This window comes from Vidua chalybeata, chromosome 2, assembly GCF_026979565.1.
Source record: "Vidua chalybeata isolate OUT-0048 chromosome 2, bVidCha1 merged haplotype, whole genome shotgun sequence".
Lineage (NCBI taxonomy): Eukaryota > Metazoa > Chordata > Aves > Passeriformes > Viduidae > Vidua > Vidua chalybeata.
This window is the reverse complement of record NC_071531.1, coordinates 15,897,571-15,915,363: the sequence shown is the minus strand read 5'-3', so window position 1 is coordinate 15,915,363 and position 17,793 is coordinate 15,897,571. Positions and strand designations below refer to the sequence as shown.

The window sequence follows — 17,793 nt, the reverse complement described above, 5'->3', positions numbered from 1 at the left end:
CAGCAAGGAAAAGGAATATCTCCTTTTCCACAAAAAATATACTCAAGTAGAGAACACCTTATGTTCTAGGTGCTAAAAAGGATGTTGTAGGTGCTAGAAGTTCAGATGACTCCAGTATATAATAGAACAGGTTAGATCGAGTTCCTCCCCTTTTATGCTGAGTACCTGAGAAGGTAATCAGCATAAAAGCATTATTCTGGGCTTGGAAGGAGCTGGGCTGCAGATGGACAGATACTAGGAACACTTGTGCAAACCTGTCTCCTATGTGCTTAAGCTTTTCTTCAGACATCTGCTTTCAGCCAGTGCTGGAGAAAGCCTTCAAGAACAGATGGTCCTTCAGACTGGTCCAGCACAGACATTACCATGTCAATCTCTTTCATTAGGTACTTTTCACAATACTGTTTATGTGTTTTTTAGTCATCTCTGAAAGCATTTAAATGACCAAGAGACACAGAGAAAACAATCTATTGCATCCTTAAAATATAAATCTTGAGGCAGCAGGCCAAGCCAACATCAAGCCCTGAAGTCAAACCATACATAACCAATTAGTACTATCAGAGCTATTTCTAATGACACAAACTACAATATTAGCTAAGCACATCTTCTGATAGTATAAATACTGAATGGTACATTTCATACCACTGTGCACATATCCTGACATCCAGCCAGGTCCACTGAAGTCACATCTTCTGATAAGGACCAAAGACAAAACATAAACACAAATATTAGGGCCTGAAGGCTATCAACAGTTGGTCCAAAACAACTTTTCACCTAGCATCTCTGTATTATCTTTTATCTTAGTTCATGAGCTGTCTAATACCAATGAGAGGTACAGAATATACAGATAAAAAGAGTGAAAACAACACATAATCTGGTCTGAATAACTCACATCCTAGAAGCCTGTTCTTAAACACCTCCCATGGCAGAGGTCCTACATTCTCTCTGGGTATCCTAAAAGGCTAAGCCAGTAGACAGTTGAAATACAATCTTCCCTAATTTTCATACTGTCTCCCTTAACTGCATTTAATCTCTCTTTCAAAAGGTTAAATTAGACCCCAAAATACATCTCATGGCAGGAAATTATTATCCTAGGTATGAAAGAAATTTAAAGCATCATTTATCACTTTCATATTTAGATTGCAGGATATTGGCTTTGCATGTTCACTAAAATCCGAGGCGCTTTTTTCAGCCCTCTTAGTAGTTATTTAACACATTTAAATGCTTTCAGCTTTACAAAAATCAAGAATACTTTCATATTCACTCTGGAATTCAAGCCACTCTTAAATCAATTATTTTCACTTTCTATTGCAGAAATTCAAGCCAGAAATATTGAGGTAACCAGCAGAAAAAAAGGTCCAGACCAGAACAACACTTCAAGGAATTTCTGCAATGTAGTACCTATTACCTAATATTTTCTCCCCTAACAGGAGTAGTCAATGTTAGTGTGATGTAATGAAGAATCCTGACATCATCATATTTCTGAATTCAAACTACTTGATTATACTCTTCTTGAAACTATTATTTAAATCTTAATAAAGGATTGTCATTGCAGCTCTTTAATGGCTCAGTAGCAATCAAGTAACAGTGAAAAACCTAACCTGAGAGCAAAAAATATTTTATCCAGATATGTAAATTCAACAAGTGTGTATAAAACATACAAACATAAAATATAAAATAAATAAAAATAACAACACAAAGCAAAATAGAAATAACAAATTATTTATGCTCAGAATGGGGAAAAATGAATACACAATTTCAATAAAACTGCAGTTAACTTCGGGCTCACTTTTGGAAACAAAAATGAAAAACACTCCAACCTGCACCTCTCTGCACTCAGTTTCTATTACATGTCCAAAATTCTCAGTTTTAACTACAAGTCTGTAAGAACCTTGCTTCAGATTTTATTAATGCCTGGAGTGTTTTTGCTTCTCATTACAAAACAATAGTATCCTAACTGGATAGGTATTTCAAGTCTGAATTTTGTTTGGTTTATTACCTGAAGAACTGGATTACATAACCAGCTTTACTTATTGTCAAACAACTTTGAGCTCTATCAAGCACTAATCAGGCAAGAAAAAATTCTGGATGTCTTACCTCAAAATATCGCTGGCTTTCCAGCAGTGAAATTGGAGTAGACTAAACAAATTAATAATATTCTTCCCAGAAGATGAAATTGGACTCGTTAATCTAAACTCACAAAAATAGATTTTAAAAATTCTATGCCACTTATTTACACAGCCCCTCTTGTGTACCACAGAATGGGTCAAGTTGGAAGGGACCACAGTGGGTCATCTGGTCCAACCTCCCTGCTCAAGCAAGGTCATCCCAGAACACATGCATGTCCAGACAGCTCTGGAATATCTCCAGTGAGGGAGACTCCACAGCTTCTCTGAGCAATCTGTTCCAGTGCACAGTCACCCCCCACAGTAAAGAAACAGTTAACTTAAGCGTAATAACACATCTCATTCATGATCTCCCAAGACAAGGTCAACCTCCTGAAGAAGCTGAGAAAGACACTTTAGAGACTGAGAGCACAGAAACATTAAGAGTAAGGTCAGTGTGGTACCTATTAGATGACTTCTAATCCAATGTCCATCATCCTCACCTGACTTTCCCCTTCCCTCTCACTGCAGGTTTGTATCAGCAGATCATTTTGGACAGTACAGCAACACACAGAGTTACTCCCTTTGCTGAAATCTGCCAGAATGGACTAAATGCGATTCCAGGTACTTTGACCCCTGGCAGCAACTTCAGACAGGCAAGTTGAGAGCAAGGATGCAGAGGTACCCTTAGCTAATTCCAGTTAGATTTTCTATACAGTTCTTGATCTGCTAGCAAAAGACTGAGAGAAAGAATGGGGATGGAAAGGCCAGGAAACATTACTGATTTCTTGCCTTCTTGCTTCTGTTCCTTTCCTACTTCCAAGTGAGTGTTCTGTGACACCAATCTATTTGTTCCTTACTCACCTAACACCAGCTATGAAAATTCTCACTGAGAACAAATAATTTTGGTTAATAAAGAAATTAATTAAAATATTATTCCACTCCTTCAAAACCTCTCTTCCTGACAATTTTTTATGGGACGATGATGGAAAAGCTCAAACAGTTCGACAGAAAAGCTTTACAGTACAGAAACCTGACAAGCAGTTCCAGAGTAGCAAAGGGATTACAGTGAGGGATATCCCTCTTCATGCTATTTCTCTTCATTTTAAGGTAGAGAGTTATTCATTATAAAGTGGCCATTAGTTAAAGAGACACTCTCACCTGATCAACAAACATTCCTAAAGGCAAAAGGATGACAAAGCATTCAGAATAGGCAGCTGCAAGACAGAATTTTTTGAGTATGAAAGAAGAAACATCAAATATATAGTTTAGACCTGCAATCATCACAGAAGCAAAGACTACTTTACTTTACTTAGCAGTTAGTATAACAAAAAGTGCTGCAGCAGCCAATATATTAGTATCACGAAACAGGAGCATGTGTCTATCAATAATACAAACAGCAAATCTAGTTCAAGATTCTTTACAAGCACACAAAAATTAGAGGTCATCAGAAGTCCTCCTAACAGTATTAAATAAAACATGTTCCCAGAGATACTATGAGCAGGCAAAAATTGTTTCCCAGCAATTTCTATTAGCTTTAAGCTACATAAAGAAAACTCAACAACATTTCATCCTCGTCTGCTACTCACTAATCAAATCTTCAGTCTTATCTGCATATAGCCAGCTGGTTTTTAAAATTCTGCTGTAATTGAGGAGAAAAACAATTAAGCAGTATTATTAGTCATCTTACCATTGTTCCCTGGTGGTTGTAATGCATCTCCTGTCAAGCTACACCATCCGACTGGGAAAATATCTCGAGAATCACACCTGCACCAATAGTCAAATGCTCCTCTCCAACCATCAAATGTAACAAAAACTTCATCTCCTTTAACATCTCCAATGGTTGCTGGGCAAATCAGGTATGGGTTCTTTCTATCTATAGCTTCAAGTTTCATTCCAACTTTAAAGCAGTTTGGCACAGGTTTTGGTGGTTCCTACAAAAATAAGCATGGTAGAATATTTGTATTTCTATGACCTCTTGAAAAAGAACCAAAACTAAGTAGCAGCTCTTTATTTTTCCTCAACATTCTTACCTACTTATAGTCACTACTCTCAGGAAATTATAGAAACACATTCAAGGAAACTCAGTCGTATTTCAAATTTGCCTTTGCTCTTCTGCACTACAAAAATCTTCATTCTATTCCCCCAAACACAGCTGGGATAATTAGTAAAATTCTCTATGACAGAAAGACCCTGATAAAAGTATTTACATAAGCAATAGGTTGCAACCAATACATTATGTCTGGGCAGCAAGACAGCCAAGACACTAAAATGAAATTATTACATGCTAATAAAGAAGCGGTTTGCAGAGCATGGGTATTTCTGGGGACTGATAACTGTCTGGTAAAAGCTTTACCTCTCAATTAATCCATGAAAAATTCATTAGCATTGGACATTATTTATAGGCCTCTGTTAACTCAGCTGGCCTTAGACCAATTCCAAGTGGACAAAAGAAAAACAAAAATCAAGTGAATGCGACCGGTGTAAGTGTGACTCCACAGCAGGAGTTGTGATCTGACAGAACACAAATTACCACCTCAGCCTCAAGAACCTTATTATCCAAGCCCACCTCAGATGTGCTGCAGGCTAGCACAAAGAAGCGTGGCTCATCATGCCTCAGAAAATGTATATTATCTTATCTAAAAAAAATTGTAATTATATGAAGTTAACATCAAGTAATGTGATCGCAGGCCTAAACCCAACTGTTTGATTTGCTGACATACCTCTCAGTACCACTCTCAGTATCCAAAAAGAACACAATCAGTATAACAACAGGGTTTTATCACCTCAACAAAAAATTGAACCAAGTCATTTTAATATTACTGTTACTTTTATATAATTTTCCATATTTCACAGTAACTTACTCAAGAGTCATGTTTAAAAACCTGAATGGCTTTTTATGCTATTTTCAACTACTTTCTCACTACATTTTAAATGATGAGTGTGTGCCCAATGAAAATGTTTAACAAAACCTTTCCAAGCACTACTGTATTCCAATGGGTCTCATTCCCCATTGACTTTTTTTACTCCTGTGCACATTCATATGACCACAGTGCTGTTAAGAAATGTGATATGCACTTTATCTAAAATCCATGAGACAAAAAAGGAGCAAACACAATTTTTCTAAATAGCACACCATACTTTGAAGTCTCAGCTCAGGAAAAGAAACAGCCCTCTCTAAGGACTAGAAGCAGATTCCTTTCTGTCTAGTTCCATAGCATGTCAATCCAGTTCAAAGTAATTTTAAATAACAGTCTTGCCTTCCCTGTCTTTGCTGCAGACAACAGGGTAATATCTTAGCATCCTCATTAAAAAATGTAACCATGGACCAATTGATAAGAAGTTGTTTACTAGAAAAGCCTTTCTTCTTACCTTCTTAAAGAATGCTGCAGGTGCCATTTCAGCTCCGTTGAGAGTTCTTAAGAGAAACATTGGCCAAGAGGATGCATTCATCTGGAACCCTGAGGACAAACAAAAATCCAAACAAACAGCCCTACTTTCAGTTTGTAAAATACAACAGGAGAAAAAGGTTATAAAGTCTGTTTCACTAATGCCTCATTCCCTCTATTTCAGACTTGGCCAAAATAGAAGCAGCTAGGAAGAAATTAACATGGTTGCTGCAGCTGCAGAAAGCTGTGTGATTCGTTTCCATTCTGAGTGACTTGCCTGCAAAATCACTCATCATAACGTCAGGCATTACAGATTAATTTCTAGGATTTAATGACATGCAAGTCCTAGTACAGGAGACCATTAGGTTGTCCTACAGAGTCTCTGGTCCAGAGGAACTGCCCTGGCACAAGCACCTAGCTTTCTCTTCAGGTTCTAGCTCATTTATTGAGAAGATACTTTTTATATTTTTGAGAATCTTGTTATTCTTTCACCAAACCACAGACAAAAAAACAGTGGAATTGGTTTTTTTCTTCCTTCTCTCATTAAAATAAATACATAAATAGCCATAAAAACAAGTATGACTAAGAGTGAACAAAAAAAAAGTAATTGTAATAAATCATGTATCATATTGAAAAACATAAACCAGATGGTCTTTCTATTTTATTACTCTTCATTAACAAGTGAATAAAATTCATAAACAACAATCAAATTTGTTTGAATGAACTACCTTATTCAAACAGAACAAAGGTTTGGCTGGAAACTTTCTTATTCCATATAATCTTCCCTCACAATCAACCACTTTCCAGTTAAAAGATAAAACAAAACAAACAAAAAATCCTTTTTCTTTCTTTGCTTTCCAAATGAATGTTTTAAAGTAATGAGTAAGATAACAGACATACTGGACATTTTTTTTTTCTGCTTCTTTAGCAGTTAGATGTCTGGAACAGTTCTGCAGAGAAACAGACATAATACAGCAAATAGGAATTTTTTCCACAAAGCAAATAGTACCATAATCTGCCAAGAGCTCATGAGTTCCCCCATAACTGATCTTTAACAATTGTCTTAAAAATCTGTAACTAGAAAGGTGGAACATATCTGCAATTCTTGATCAGTGAAATAATTCACTCATTTAAAATTTCATTATATGCTATAATGGTTCTTGAGCTCATAGCTTTAAGCTATCTGCAGTAGAATAAACAGTTTTCAAGCCAGAACTACCCATGCAACACCTAAATTAAAGCAGAGCTCCTATATGACAAACGGTGTTATAATTTGGGGACCACTGAGCTGATTGTCAGGCCTGGTTTCATACCAGTCTTTATAAAACCTGAACACTGTGGTTACTGAAACACAATATTCCCAACTAAGTAGCTCAGAAAAGATATACAGGCAAGACAGAGGAGTCACAACTAAACAACTATTTCAATTAACTTCATTTGGCCCTTAAGCTGTCCTGCTAAAACTAGAGAAAATGCTATCTGCAACACAATTTGCTCAGAACATTAAGCTCTCAACAACAAAAAGCTATGGAAAAGAGGCTGGAATAATTTTGAGAAAGTGATTATTGCAGCAAAGTGCTGCAATAATCACTTTCTCAAAACCCTTATGTAACATGCATAATTAAAGCCATGTAAAAATCAGGTAGGAGGGACTATTTTAGTTAGTTATTATGATAGAAGTGGAACATTAGTATCCAGAAGGTTCTCTACTACTAAGGAAAAAAAAAATCCGTTGGTTAAATGTCTAACAGGAGGTAATTATACACCCAATTAGCTCCCAGCTTTACCCAGGAACAGGATGCTGTAAAACTGCCAAAAAGGCTTTTTCAAAAATTTATCTAGGTATGCCAGAATGTTTGATTGCTGGAATTCAGCCTATCTCTAGAAAAATCTAGGGCAGGAGGGGCAACATTGTGGCACTCACATTCTTTTCTGAATAATCAGCTATTGTTCAGAGGGCAGGTAAGCTTACATGCCTGAGTGCAGGTAAACAGCTGCTTGTTAGGGGCTGCACTGCAGGCAGCCTGACCACTTAAGAGTAAGAAACAGTATCTGAGAGAAGGCATCAACCTTTCTACTGATGGTCATGGAAAAGTTTCTCTTAATTAATTGACTGCCCTGATCATAGATAACCAGAGTTGTTTTACTCATCACTCTGGCTTAAAAACACATTTTAAAAACTGCTGTGTTCATGCATGCGCAGCTGAAGGAACCACCATGTTCTTCCATTTTTTATACTGGTATCACTTCCTTCATTCTAGAAGGTAATATCAAGAACTTCAGAGAGGTTAAACTGAGAAACTTCTTGGAAAAAAAGAAAAAAAAACCCAACTTTTTCCCTGATGTCAGGAATTTCCAGTGTTTTCAATCAAAACCTCTATATATCCATTGAAAGAAGGTTAAAAAAAAGCCCTTCTGAGCCAAATTGTATCTACCATAAGCAGTATTTTTCTAGACTGGCACCCTGGTTGCATTAATCTTCTTGTGCTTCTGAAGAACCACAACAGCACAAAAATCCACCCTTATAATCTATGTGAAGTGTCTTAATGGTTAAGTCAACTTTTCCTGTGTCTCTCTACAAGCAAATCAAGATTCATACTGTAGTGAAACGATACTTTTCACTTCATCTTTCAAACAGAAAAGTGGAAGTTGCTTCCAAAGCAGGATGACAAGCATTTTGAGAGGCTACTGAGAGAAAGCATACCTATCCTCACTAAACCTCCAATAAGAATTCTCTAAGAATTACTGATGGCACCAAACCAGAAGTAGGTTCATAATCATAAGATGGAAAAGCAGCAGGAACCAATTTCTGTATCCAGGTATTTTTAAAATTACTTTACAGTTTATTACTTTTATTATTTCTTGCATCTTCAAAAAATTACAGAAGATCCTAAAATAAAAGGGGAGAGAGTGTTTGGGTACATTTCGGTAATTATTCTTCCTATTTTTTAAAAGCAAAACTATTTGCAGATGATTGTGAAATCTTTAAGTATTTCCACACATAGAAGTTTAAGCTATTGACAAATAAGGTATATTTAGATCTACATTCTTATACAAGTTAATCACATCAGAAAAAGGCAATGTCACATTTTACTACCTCTAGCACTTTAGTCAAAGTTACCTCTGACCATTCACTAGGTAACAAGGAATTGCTTTGTAGAATTTCCTATTTAATATACTTCCTCAGCAAGTCTAAACCCAAGCACTATTTCTTAGTTTGGGGAGACACAATGTTGTCAATCATACTGCTCATGAAAGGCAAAGAAAGCTCTGCATGGTATTTCTAAGCACAAAAAAGCTATACCTTGTTCACAAGCATTTATTATGCTCACAAACCAGCCATGACAAACTAATCTGACATTCCTGAACATATGTTGAGGCAATGAGAATATCATGCAGTCTAAGCCTGCAGTTTGCTAGAGCTCTGAGGTGCTGCTTTTACTACCTCAGAGTAAAAGTTCAGAGAAGAATGCTACAATTCTGCACTAACCCACCTTATGCTGCCTGTCCTAGAACACAATTTGCTCGGTGCCCAAGGAAACATCCTGACTGCCCTGCAGGGCCCGTCGAAGTTTCCTAGGCCTGCAGCAGCCAGTGCCCTCTTGTGAGCTGCTTGGATGCACTGATGAAGAGTAAAGGGGCAATTTGGCTTTCTCCAGTTCTTTCCAAGGGCTCCCAACAGGAGCATGCATGGCATCATGCAACGAAACACTGTATACACACACACAAGGCAGGCTGTATGTGAGGGAACATTTACAGAATGGGCACATTTAATATTAAGGGCCTATTAAGAAACACCAACAACAAAAAAACCTGCTCATTCTTTTATCAAAAGAATGAAAAAATAAGAAAAAGTCACAATTCACTTAGCCAGAATTAGTTTACTTACCTCTTTTTCAATTAAAGAACAGTTTGGTGAGATGTTCATACCATTGAATTTGCCAAGACAAAAAGGTAAATTTGACTTTCTGAAAGCAATACTCCACACACATTTGGTCAACAGCTTTGTTACTTACCAAGTGGAGGCTGGAGCATGCCCCCTTTCTTTTCACAGGTCCCAATGGGCTGTATGTCTGAGGAATCCACAAGCCTCCAGAAATCATTTTTGTTGTCACTTCCATCGAGACGCAACCTTAGCCTGGCACCAGTGATTCCAATGACAGTAGCGATACAAACTGAGGTGACATTGCGAGGATCGTGGGCTTCCAGTTTCATACCAACTTTGAAATCGTTCGTAGGTGGAATTCTAGACTACAATAAAAGGTGAAAGGCTTTTTCTTATTGTTGTTAATACTGCTAAATTTACCAGCCAGTTCAATACACAGCTTTATTTCATTCAAACTTAGCATAAAAATGATAAATATGAAGAAGCTTTTAAACTTTTGAGTGTCTAGCAGCCAAGTCAGAAAAGGTAACTGGATAATCTACCAACTGCATAAACAAGATTGATTTCTAAAAAGATAAGGATGCTACGTAGGGTAACAAGGGAATTGTTATAAAGATATGAACACAAGAGTGAAGTGAATGGAATACAAGGACATTAGGAAACATGACATTCAACTCAAAAAAACCCAAGAAACCAAAACACAAACCAACACATACATCAAAAAAAAAAAAAATCCCAACCACAAGGTTTTTTAGCTTCCAATTCAAAAGAAATAATTATCCCCACTGTAATACTATTTTGGAAATCTAAACAAAATTTGGACCCTTCTGTATAAAAAAAAAAGGTTACATTACAGAGAAAGACAGAAAAAGGAGTTAGTGTTAGCATTTTTAAGAAAGAAAACAGTCCTAAAGTCGTATAAAACTTCTGCGCTAATACAAAAACTGTAGATTATGCTTATTTGTAGAGAACTGAATAAAATCACAAATATACAATGTAATGCCAATTTAATTAGCACAGGGAAAAGAAATGTGACAAATGCAATTTGGTCGTTAGGCAGAACTTTTTGTCACATGCAAAAGATGAACAAAAGAGGGTATTTTTTACTCATGTATCAACACACTACAGGCAGAGATTGACTGGATTGCAGTCTGATTACTTGCCTTCTGTCATATAACTGGGATGCAATGACTCTCACTTTTCTCTTTACTAGTCTCCTCATTTCCAGCCTAAATTTTATTGATGGAATTTTTGGCCAACACTATCATTTAACTTATTTTTGCACTTTAGCAAATAAAACCAAAAGCTACAACTGACTCTTTCTCAGTACCTTTTCAACAATGTAAATAAGTCAAGCACTGAAATTTCTCTTAGGAGATGATGACTATTCTCCTATCACCCTGGAAACTCTTTTCTGCAACTCTTCAGTACAAAGTTGTTTTTGAATACATGCACCCAGAACTATAAGCAGCCTTCCCCATGACATTTAAACCCAGCAGGTACCCCATGCACACTAACACAGTCTGACTTCTAATACAGGAGGCACATTAGAACACCCAAAACCACAGGCACTGACATTCACAGGACTCCTATGTCCCCTTGTGCCTGCCTGACCAGGTCAGGTGGGGATCCCACAGCAGGCAGACGAAGTGCACTTACCTGTCTGCAGACATAGGAAAAGACAGGAGAAATCTGCTCCTGCAACAATTTTTCTCCACCACATTTAAATGTCTAAAATACATCTTGCTCTACTTGCTATATTGTGCAGGTGCACTATTTACAACACACCCTAGATCAACAGCAGGAACCCTGGAGGAGCCTGAGCCCAAAAGCCAAAGAGGCGAGCAAAACTCAGTGAGCATCTGCCAGTGCTGAACTCAGACAGCAGGCTGGCTGAAAGAGGAGCCCAGGCATATTAAATTTAAAGGGCAATTCAATTTCAGGATATTGCTTGTCAAGCTGTTACTTTGTACAACATGGAAAAGCAACAGAAATTGAGAAATTGGAGAATTTGTTTCTTTGTTTGTGGAGAAGGTGAGCTTGTTTAAATACCAACAACTCAAGGCATTCTACCAAAAAGGTAAGTCCTACATGCTAGTTTTTCTTTAAATAAAATAACAAAACCTCGCTCAGTAACAGCTTTGCTTTAAGTTCTGCTCTAACCACAAGGGACTGAGCTTTTACATTTAAAAGTTTCAACTGCTTGGGAAAAAGTTTTAGGGCAAGAAAAAGGAATATGAAGTGCATTGAAATTTTAAGTAGTTATTAAAAACAACTTAAAGCAACAGATAAAACACCTTCTAAATTAAGATAAATACTTTAATCAATTTCCATTATCTGCCTGTGTCTTAATTTATGGTAGAGGGTTTAATTTATTATTCCTCAGGTAATTTTTAATTACTACAAAATTTAAACTTTTTAAATTCCCACAGGTCACAAATTCTGGAAGTAACCGTCAAATTAATTTTCTTGCTTCTCTTATTTTCTGGCTGGTCACAGCAATGCATTTCTTCACATGACACAAAGTAATAATGACATGTACAATTCATGCGTAACCCAATAAAAGTCAAATTAGTACTAAACAAAGCACAAGCACTTTAGGTTCAAAAATCTGCAAACACTATATAGTGAGAGGATCTAGCTCTGAACTTATTACCATTGCATATCACTTTCTACTTAAAGGTCAACTCTTAAAAAAATGAAAATCTGCATATGCAAATTGTTTTGAAATTTGCTGTGCACATAAATTAAAGCTCTTCTTTCCAACTCACACGCTCCTTAAGCAATCCAGGTCACATGGATTTCTCTCTGTCAATGCATGTCACCTAAGCACCTCTGTTCAAGGCATTATTTGGTTGCTCAGTTCAGACTTCTTGAGCGTTATTAGGCGAGAGGAAAATGCAAGAAAGACACATGGAAAGGCCTTTGAGCAGCTTTCTGCAGTAGTTACATTCCTTGGGAGCATACACTCTGGGTCATGGTGGTTTATGTCTGTGAGTACGGCATTAACCTCAGAAAGATCCAGGGACAACATACTACCCTCTGCCTCTACCCAGGAGGAGTTTGAGGTGTCTGCTTTGTGAAAAACACATTCTGTGAAATTAATTTCTGCACCTCCACTCAGAGCCATGGACACCAGTGCTTTTAGCCACCTCTCACTGAAAGCAGCATGCAAGGGCTCTTTGCCCTTTATCCTCATCTGCAAAGAGCAAGCTGAGATTTAAGATCTAGCATGAAGAAATGCTACCACCTGTGTTTCTCTCCCCTAATTCTCCATTCCTCCAACTGCTTCAGACTCACCGACTGATGGTTCCTCTCCTTCTCAGACTATTCAATTCGTGCTGTTTTTTATTTGGGCTCCCACTGGAGGCCAGTATCATTTACACTACAATCAGACCACCAACAGACCCTAGAAAACAATTTCAGAACATGCCCAAGCCATTGAACTAGACATGGACTGCTTGTCACACCTATTACACTTCTATGAACCTGAACAATCCAATTCCTTAGCAACTATCTTCTAACACAGTGAGGGCACACAGACCAAAATGAATCCTATTTAACTTTACACAGACAAGATACACCTCAGCTTGGGAAAACAGAGAGAAAGATGCCTAAAGAGATCAACTCAGTCTCCAGAGGGCTGAACAACTGGAGGTCATTAGCTTTCACAAGATGGTAGATTTAAACTGCATCTGCAAATACATACTAAGTTATCAGGTAGGGGGGATCAAACTTGTAGGGTATACAGTAATACAAAATAGTACATTAAACACATTAAACATCATAAATCCAGTATTTCCTTTGTATTTCCACATATTCCACTTGAATTTCTTTTTTTTTTCTTCATTTTAGTATCTGTTACCCCTAAGTAGAAAGCACTCTGTTCAGAAAGAGACAAAAATTAAACATATTAGAGATCCAGCAAAAAGTGGTGACTCAACTCTACTACACACACATCTTACAGCTAGACAGAATTGAAAGAAATCTTTCAAAAAATGGGGCAAAGACTCCTCTGACAATCAGCCAAATTTTTAATGCTCACTAAAACCATGGTAGCGTTAAGATTACTGAAAAAAAGTAGAAAACATTTTTGAACACTGACAAAGCTATCTGTTTTCATTAAGTAGTCTTTTTTTTAAAGGAAAACAGAGTTCAAAGACACAATTTTAATGAAACCCTCAAAATTTGGCTTGAGGCAGAAACCAAGAATGAAAAAACTTCCAAAGCTACTGCCAAAACTGTAAGCTACTGATAACTACAGATGAAAAGAAGTCAAATAGGAAGTCTGCAAGCAGTCTAAATGAGAAAGATTTTCTAGGATCACCCTGTAACAGACATACAATACACACACACTTGCAAAATAATATCTGGCATACCTGTCTGAAACAATGCAGAGGAGCAGCTACTGATTCAGTCTCTTTCAGATAATCATCCCAATTAAATTGTTCTGGAAGACATAAGATAAAAAATATGTATACAAACTTATAAAAAAAGGAATTTAAATTAAATGAAGATTTGAGGAAAGAAAGGGACAGAAAAGCCAACTATCTTGTAGAATACATTTTCTCAAGAGCAGAATCATTCTTAAATGGAAACTCCACCTCTGAAATACATACAGACCTTGAAGGAGCTTCAAAAGTAATGTTAATTTACAGGGGTGAACACACAATAGGCAAAATTAATATAAACCTTCCTTCAGTTTTTTTTTTCCTACATGTAAAACAATCCAAGTCAGAATATCTAGATTCAATTCTCTGCATAAGGATCTCCCAAGCATCCTTATATAAATCACAATAGCTTTCCTATATCTTAGTTTCCCTAACAGTAGGGTTGATATGATAACCTTATATGAGTACTGAGATGATACACATTGAAAAACAGAGACACATGGATACTGTTGAAATGTATGTTATGAACACTTTCCACTAGAAAGCAAGAAGATTAGCACAACCTTCCAACTGCATCTTTGTCTCTCTTTATCTGAAATCACGTAAAGGCTTCTTTTTGTAGAATATCATGTAATATGGCATAGATAGGTAAATATTATGGCAATGTTAAGTAACAAAATCATGCTATTTTTTCAAGTGTTAATAGTGTCACTGTTTATGCGTATGGGCAAATGGATTCTGCATTTGATTTAATTAGTGTTACCAGTTTTGCATGAATGGAAAAATATGAAGTACCAACATCAAAGATACAAGCAAGCATATTAATTATTTTAATATAAAGTGTAAGAGAAAAGCTACAATGGCTACAGCTAATATTTTTGTTACTAAATTATCTGAGTGAGCTCTTTTGCTTATTTTTCTTGTTCGGGCAGCTGGCATCTTTCTGATGTTCCTGAAAAATAAAGCACTGATGAACCCAAAATGATGCAGTGATGCCACCCAGCGGCTCAGCAACAGCCACTCACAAGGCCTAATGCAAAATCCTTGGGGATGATGGAGAGCTTGCTCCAGGTGTATGTTCCAAAAACACCACTGGGCACAAACACTTAAACACATATCTGCAGTTTTCAGGAGAGAGGAGTAGCAAAGAAACGATCAGAAAATGGCAGCATTTTCCAGCACTTGCACACAGCTTCTCTGTGTGGCTCAAACCCAGAGTCTTCCTGCAGTAGGACAGCATTCAGCTGACAATATCAAGTGCCTCAAGCAAAAGGGAACCATCCCCTTGGCCTGCTGAGGTCCTGCGTTTTGGTGCAACAGACTCAAAAGTGTACAAGTTATTTGTCCTTACTGCTGCAGAAGCCATGTGCTTGTTAGCAATGTGAGAAGTCAGTAACAAGTCAGTAAAATGTCAAAAGCTGTTAATTTAGTGGTCTGGAATATATGCAAGCTGGTAACAAAGACACTTTTTTACAACATCTTGGAATTCCACCTATTTTGGAATGAAACATTTTTTACACATTTATATAGTAACACTGATTTTATATTACTTACAAAACTCAGGATACATTAACGTAAGCATATATTTGTATTTCAGAAAGGCCGAAATAGCTCTTCAGAGCTTTCCCCAGAAAGTAGCCTCCAGATTTGTTGATCTTTTCATTAACAAGCCAAGGAAGGTGCAAAAATTAAATATTATGAACTCCTAGCAAGGTTTTATCTCATAAAAATTCTTCTTGGACCCTAATAATAAAGCTGCCACTTCAGGTTGCCTTCTGATTAAAAAAAAAATTTAATCAGAGTTTACCTTAGTAAAGTACCTAATTCTACATAATTAAACCTAGTCAAAAGAAAACATTAGTTGTGTCCCAGCTGTCTCAGATCTAACATGATGTAAAAGCCGTAATCATGCATAGACTCATTGTGTTAAAGACTGTACAAATACAAATACATCAGTGATGTCACATCTACCAGGACAGACTTTCATTCACCTCCTCCAAAAAAATTTATAGTAACATTTCCCAAATTATCTGAATTTTAATAACAGGATGGTAAATTTTGTGGGGCAACCAGAAATACAGAGGGAACGAAACAGTTTTGTTTTTTTAAGGGAACATTTACTAGAAAGACACAGAAGGTAACAGAACATTTACTAGAAAGACACAGAAGGTAAGAAGCCAGCTACAGATAAAGCCAAGAGGAAAACAGCATTACATAGCTCTTTGCTTTAAATCCTGGCTATCAAAAGCTCTTGCATCAAGCAGTAATGTCCTGGAGTTAAAATTAAAAGCTCTCCACCTGTGAAGATACACTGTATTAAATGAGATTCGAACTCTCAGAGATGGTGCTAATTATCATTTAATTACTGCAGTTATAGACATAGGAGACACATGTATGTTTGCAACATGTAAGATGCAACTCTAGAAAGATAAGCACATTGAAAAATATCTACATGAAAGCTTCCCTGCATTGTCAGTGTGCACACATAAGCAATTGTATTACACATATTTCTAATTCTAAAGACCCTGAAAATATGCAGCTTTTGACAACTAGAAATCCTCAAGAAAATTAGCTCATACTAAATAATTTAATGTGCATTTCTCTTCACACTCAAATCTGCAGGCTGAATAAAATAGCTTAAGAAAAGACCGTTATGCAACAACCACAACTTTATAACCCACCAGGAAAGTGAAAACTAGAGAGAAAAATTAATTTTATCCTGAAGAACAAACCAGCATATACTGGAAATGGAACAAAACAAAACCCAAACCAGAAGGTAACTAGAACCTTTTGTAAATGAAAAAAATATTAGTTTAAAACCCGCACAGAAGTGAGGCTCTTAAACAGTGATTCAAAACAAGCAGCAATGGCAAAAAGCCTGACTAATTTAAAAACTGAGGGACTGAGTTCATGTCACAGTTGCTTGCATTACTGGCACTGACCCAGAGCATTAATGACCCTTGATGCTAGAAAGGACCTCAGGAGGTCTCTAGTTCAGCCTCTTGCTCCTCCAGGGTTCCATCAGACTCAATGTGAAAATTTCCTCATCAAGGAGGAATTTCTTATGCTCCAGCCAGTATTTGTCACTTCTCCTTCCACAGTGGCTCCGAGAGGAGCCTGGCTCTGTCCCCTTTCCATCCACCTGACAGGTAGTTGAAGACAGCGTGACCATCTCCCATAAGCTTTCTTTTCTTTTAGCTGAAAAAGAAACATTTCTTCTGGTTTCAGTAACAGTTTTTTGCAGGACATCAAGCCAGCTTACTCCAGTACAGCAGTGCCTTCCTTGTACTGTGCAGCTCAAAACTGAAGACAGCTCTCCAGACACAGACTCCCAAATTCCCAAAGCAGTGAACGCTCCTCCCAGCCCACTGCCCGCAGCTCTGCCCGCAGGATCCCTTTGCAGTTGAGCTCTTTGGCCACAAGAGCTCGCTGCTGGCCCACACTCAGCTGCTGCCTGCCGGGCTCCAGGGCCGTCGGTGCTGAATCCTTTCCAGGCAGCCAGCCTCCCGCCTGGGCTGCTGCAGGGCTCCGGTCTGCCGCGGCCGAGGAGGACTCTCCATTCACCACCGAGTCTCAGCGCGGTCCTGCCATTCCATTTCCCCAGCACTGGAAAGTCCATCTGAAGGGCAGTCCTGCCTTCCAGCCTACTGGCTACTCCTCCCCACTAGATGTTGCCCACAAACTGGTCTGGCAGTGTGTTCTGGCCAATCGTCCCCATCTGACAGTAAGGCATAAAACAGCATCAGCCCTAATACTGACCTCTAAGAAATGCCACTAGCTACCATCTGACAGGTGGACCTTGCACAGCCTGGAAGTCCAGTTAATTTTTCATCCACCTATCCAAACCACATCTCACCAGTTTGGCTGAAAGGACACTACAGAAACTGTACAGAAAGCTTTGCTAAAGTTGACATGAACAACATCCATTGCTCTCCCTTGTTTCCAGCGTTAACTGAGTAACTGAGCACAAAAGGCAATCAGTCATGCACAGTTCACACTTGGCAAATCTACCTCCACTGTTCCTA

General features: G+C 37.7%; 1 protein-coding gene across 5 annotated transcripts in view; it reads right to left on the bottom strand.

The window, feature by feature from the left end:
- Positions 1–17,793, bottom strand: part of SCML2 (Scm polycomb group protein like 2) — a 70,854-nt gene that overhangs the window by 30,898 nt on the left and 22,163 nt on the right. For all 5 annotated transcript variants that reach the window (XM_053935367.1, XM_053935369.1, XM_053935370.1 and 2 more), the window contains 4 exons: positions 13,757–13,827; positions 9,508–9,742; positions 5,475–5,563; positions 3,793–4,036 (listed from right to left, as the gene is read on the bottom strand). In XM_053935367.1, coding sequence (XP_053791342.1) covers positions 3,793–4,036; positions 5,475–5,563; positions 9,508–9,742; positions 13,757–13,827 — 639 coding nt within the window. The remainder of the gene's footprint in view (positions 1–3,792; positions 4,037–5,474; positions 5,564–9,507; positions 9,743–13,756; positions 13,828–17,793) is intronic.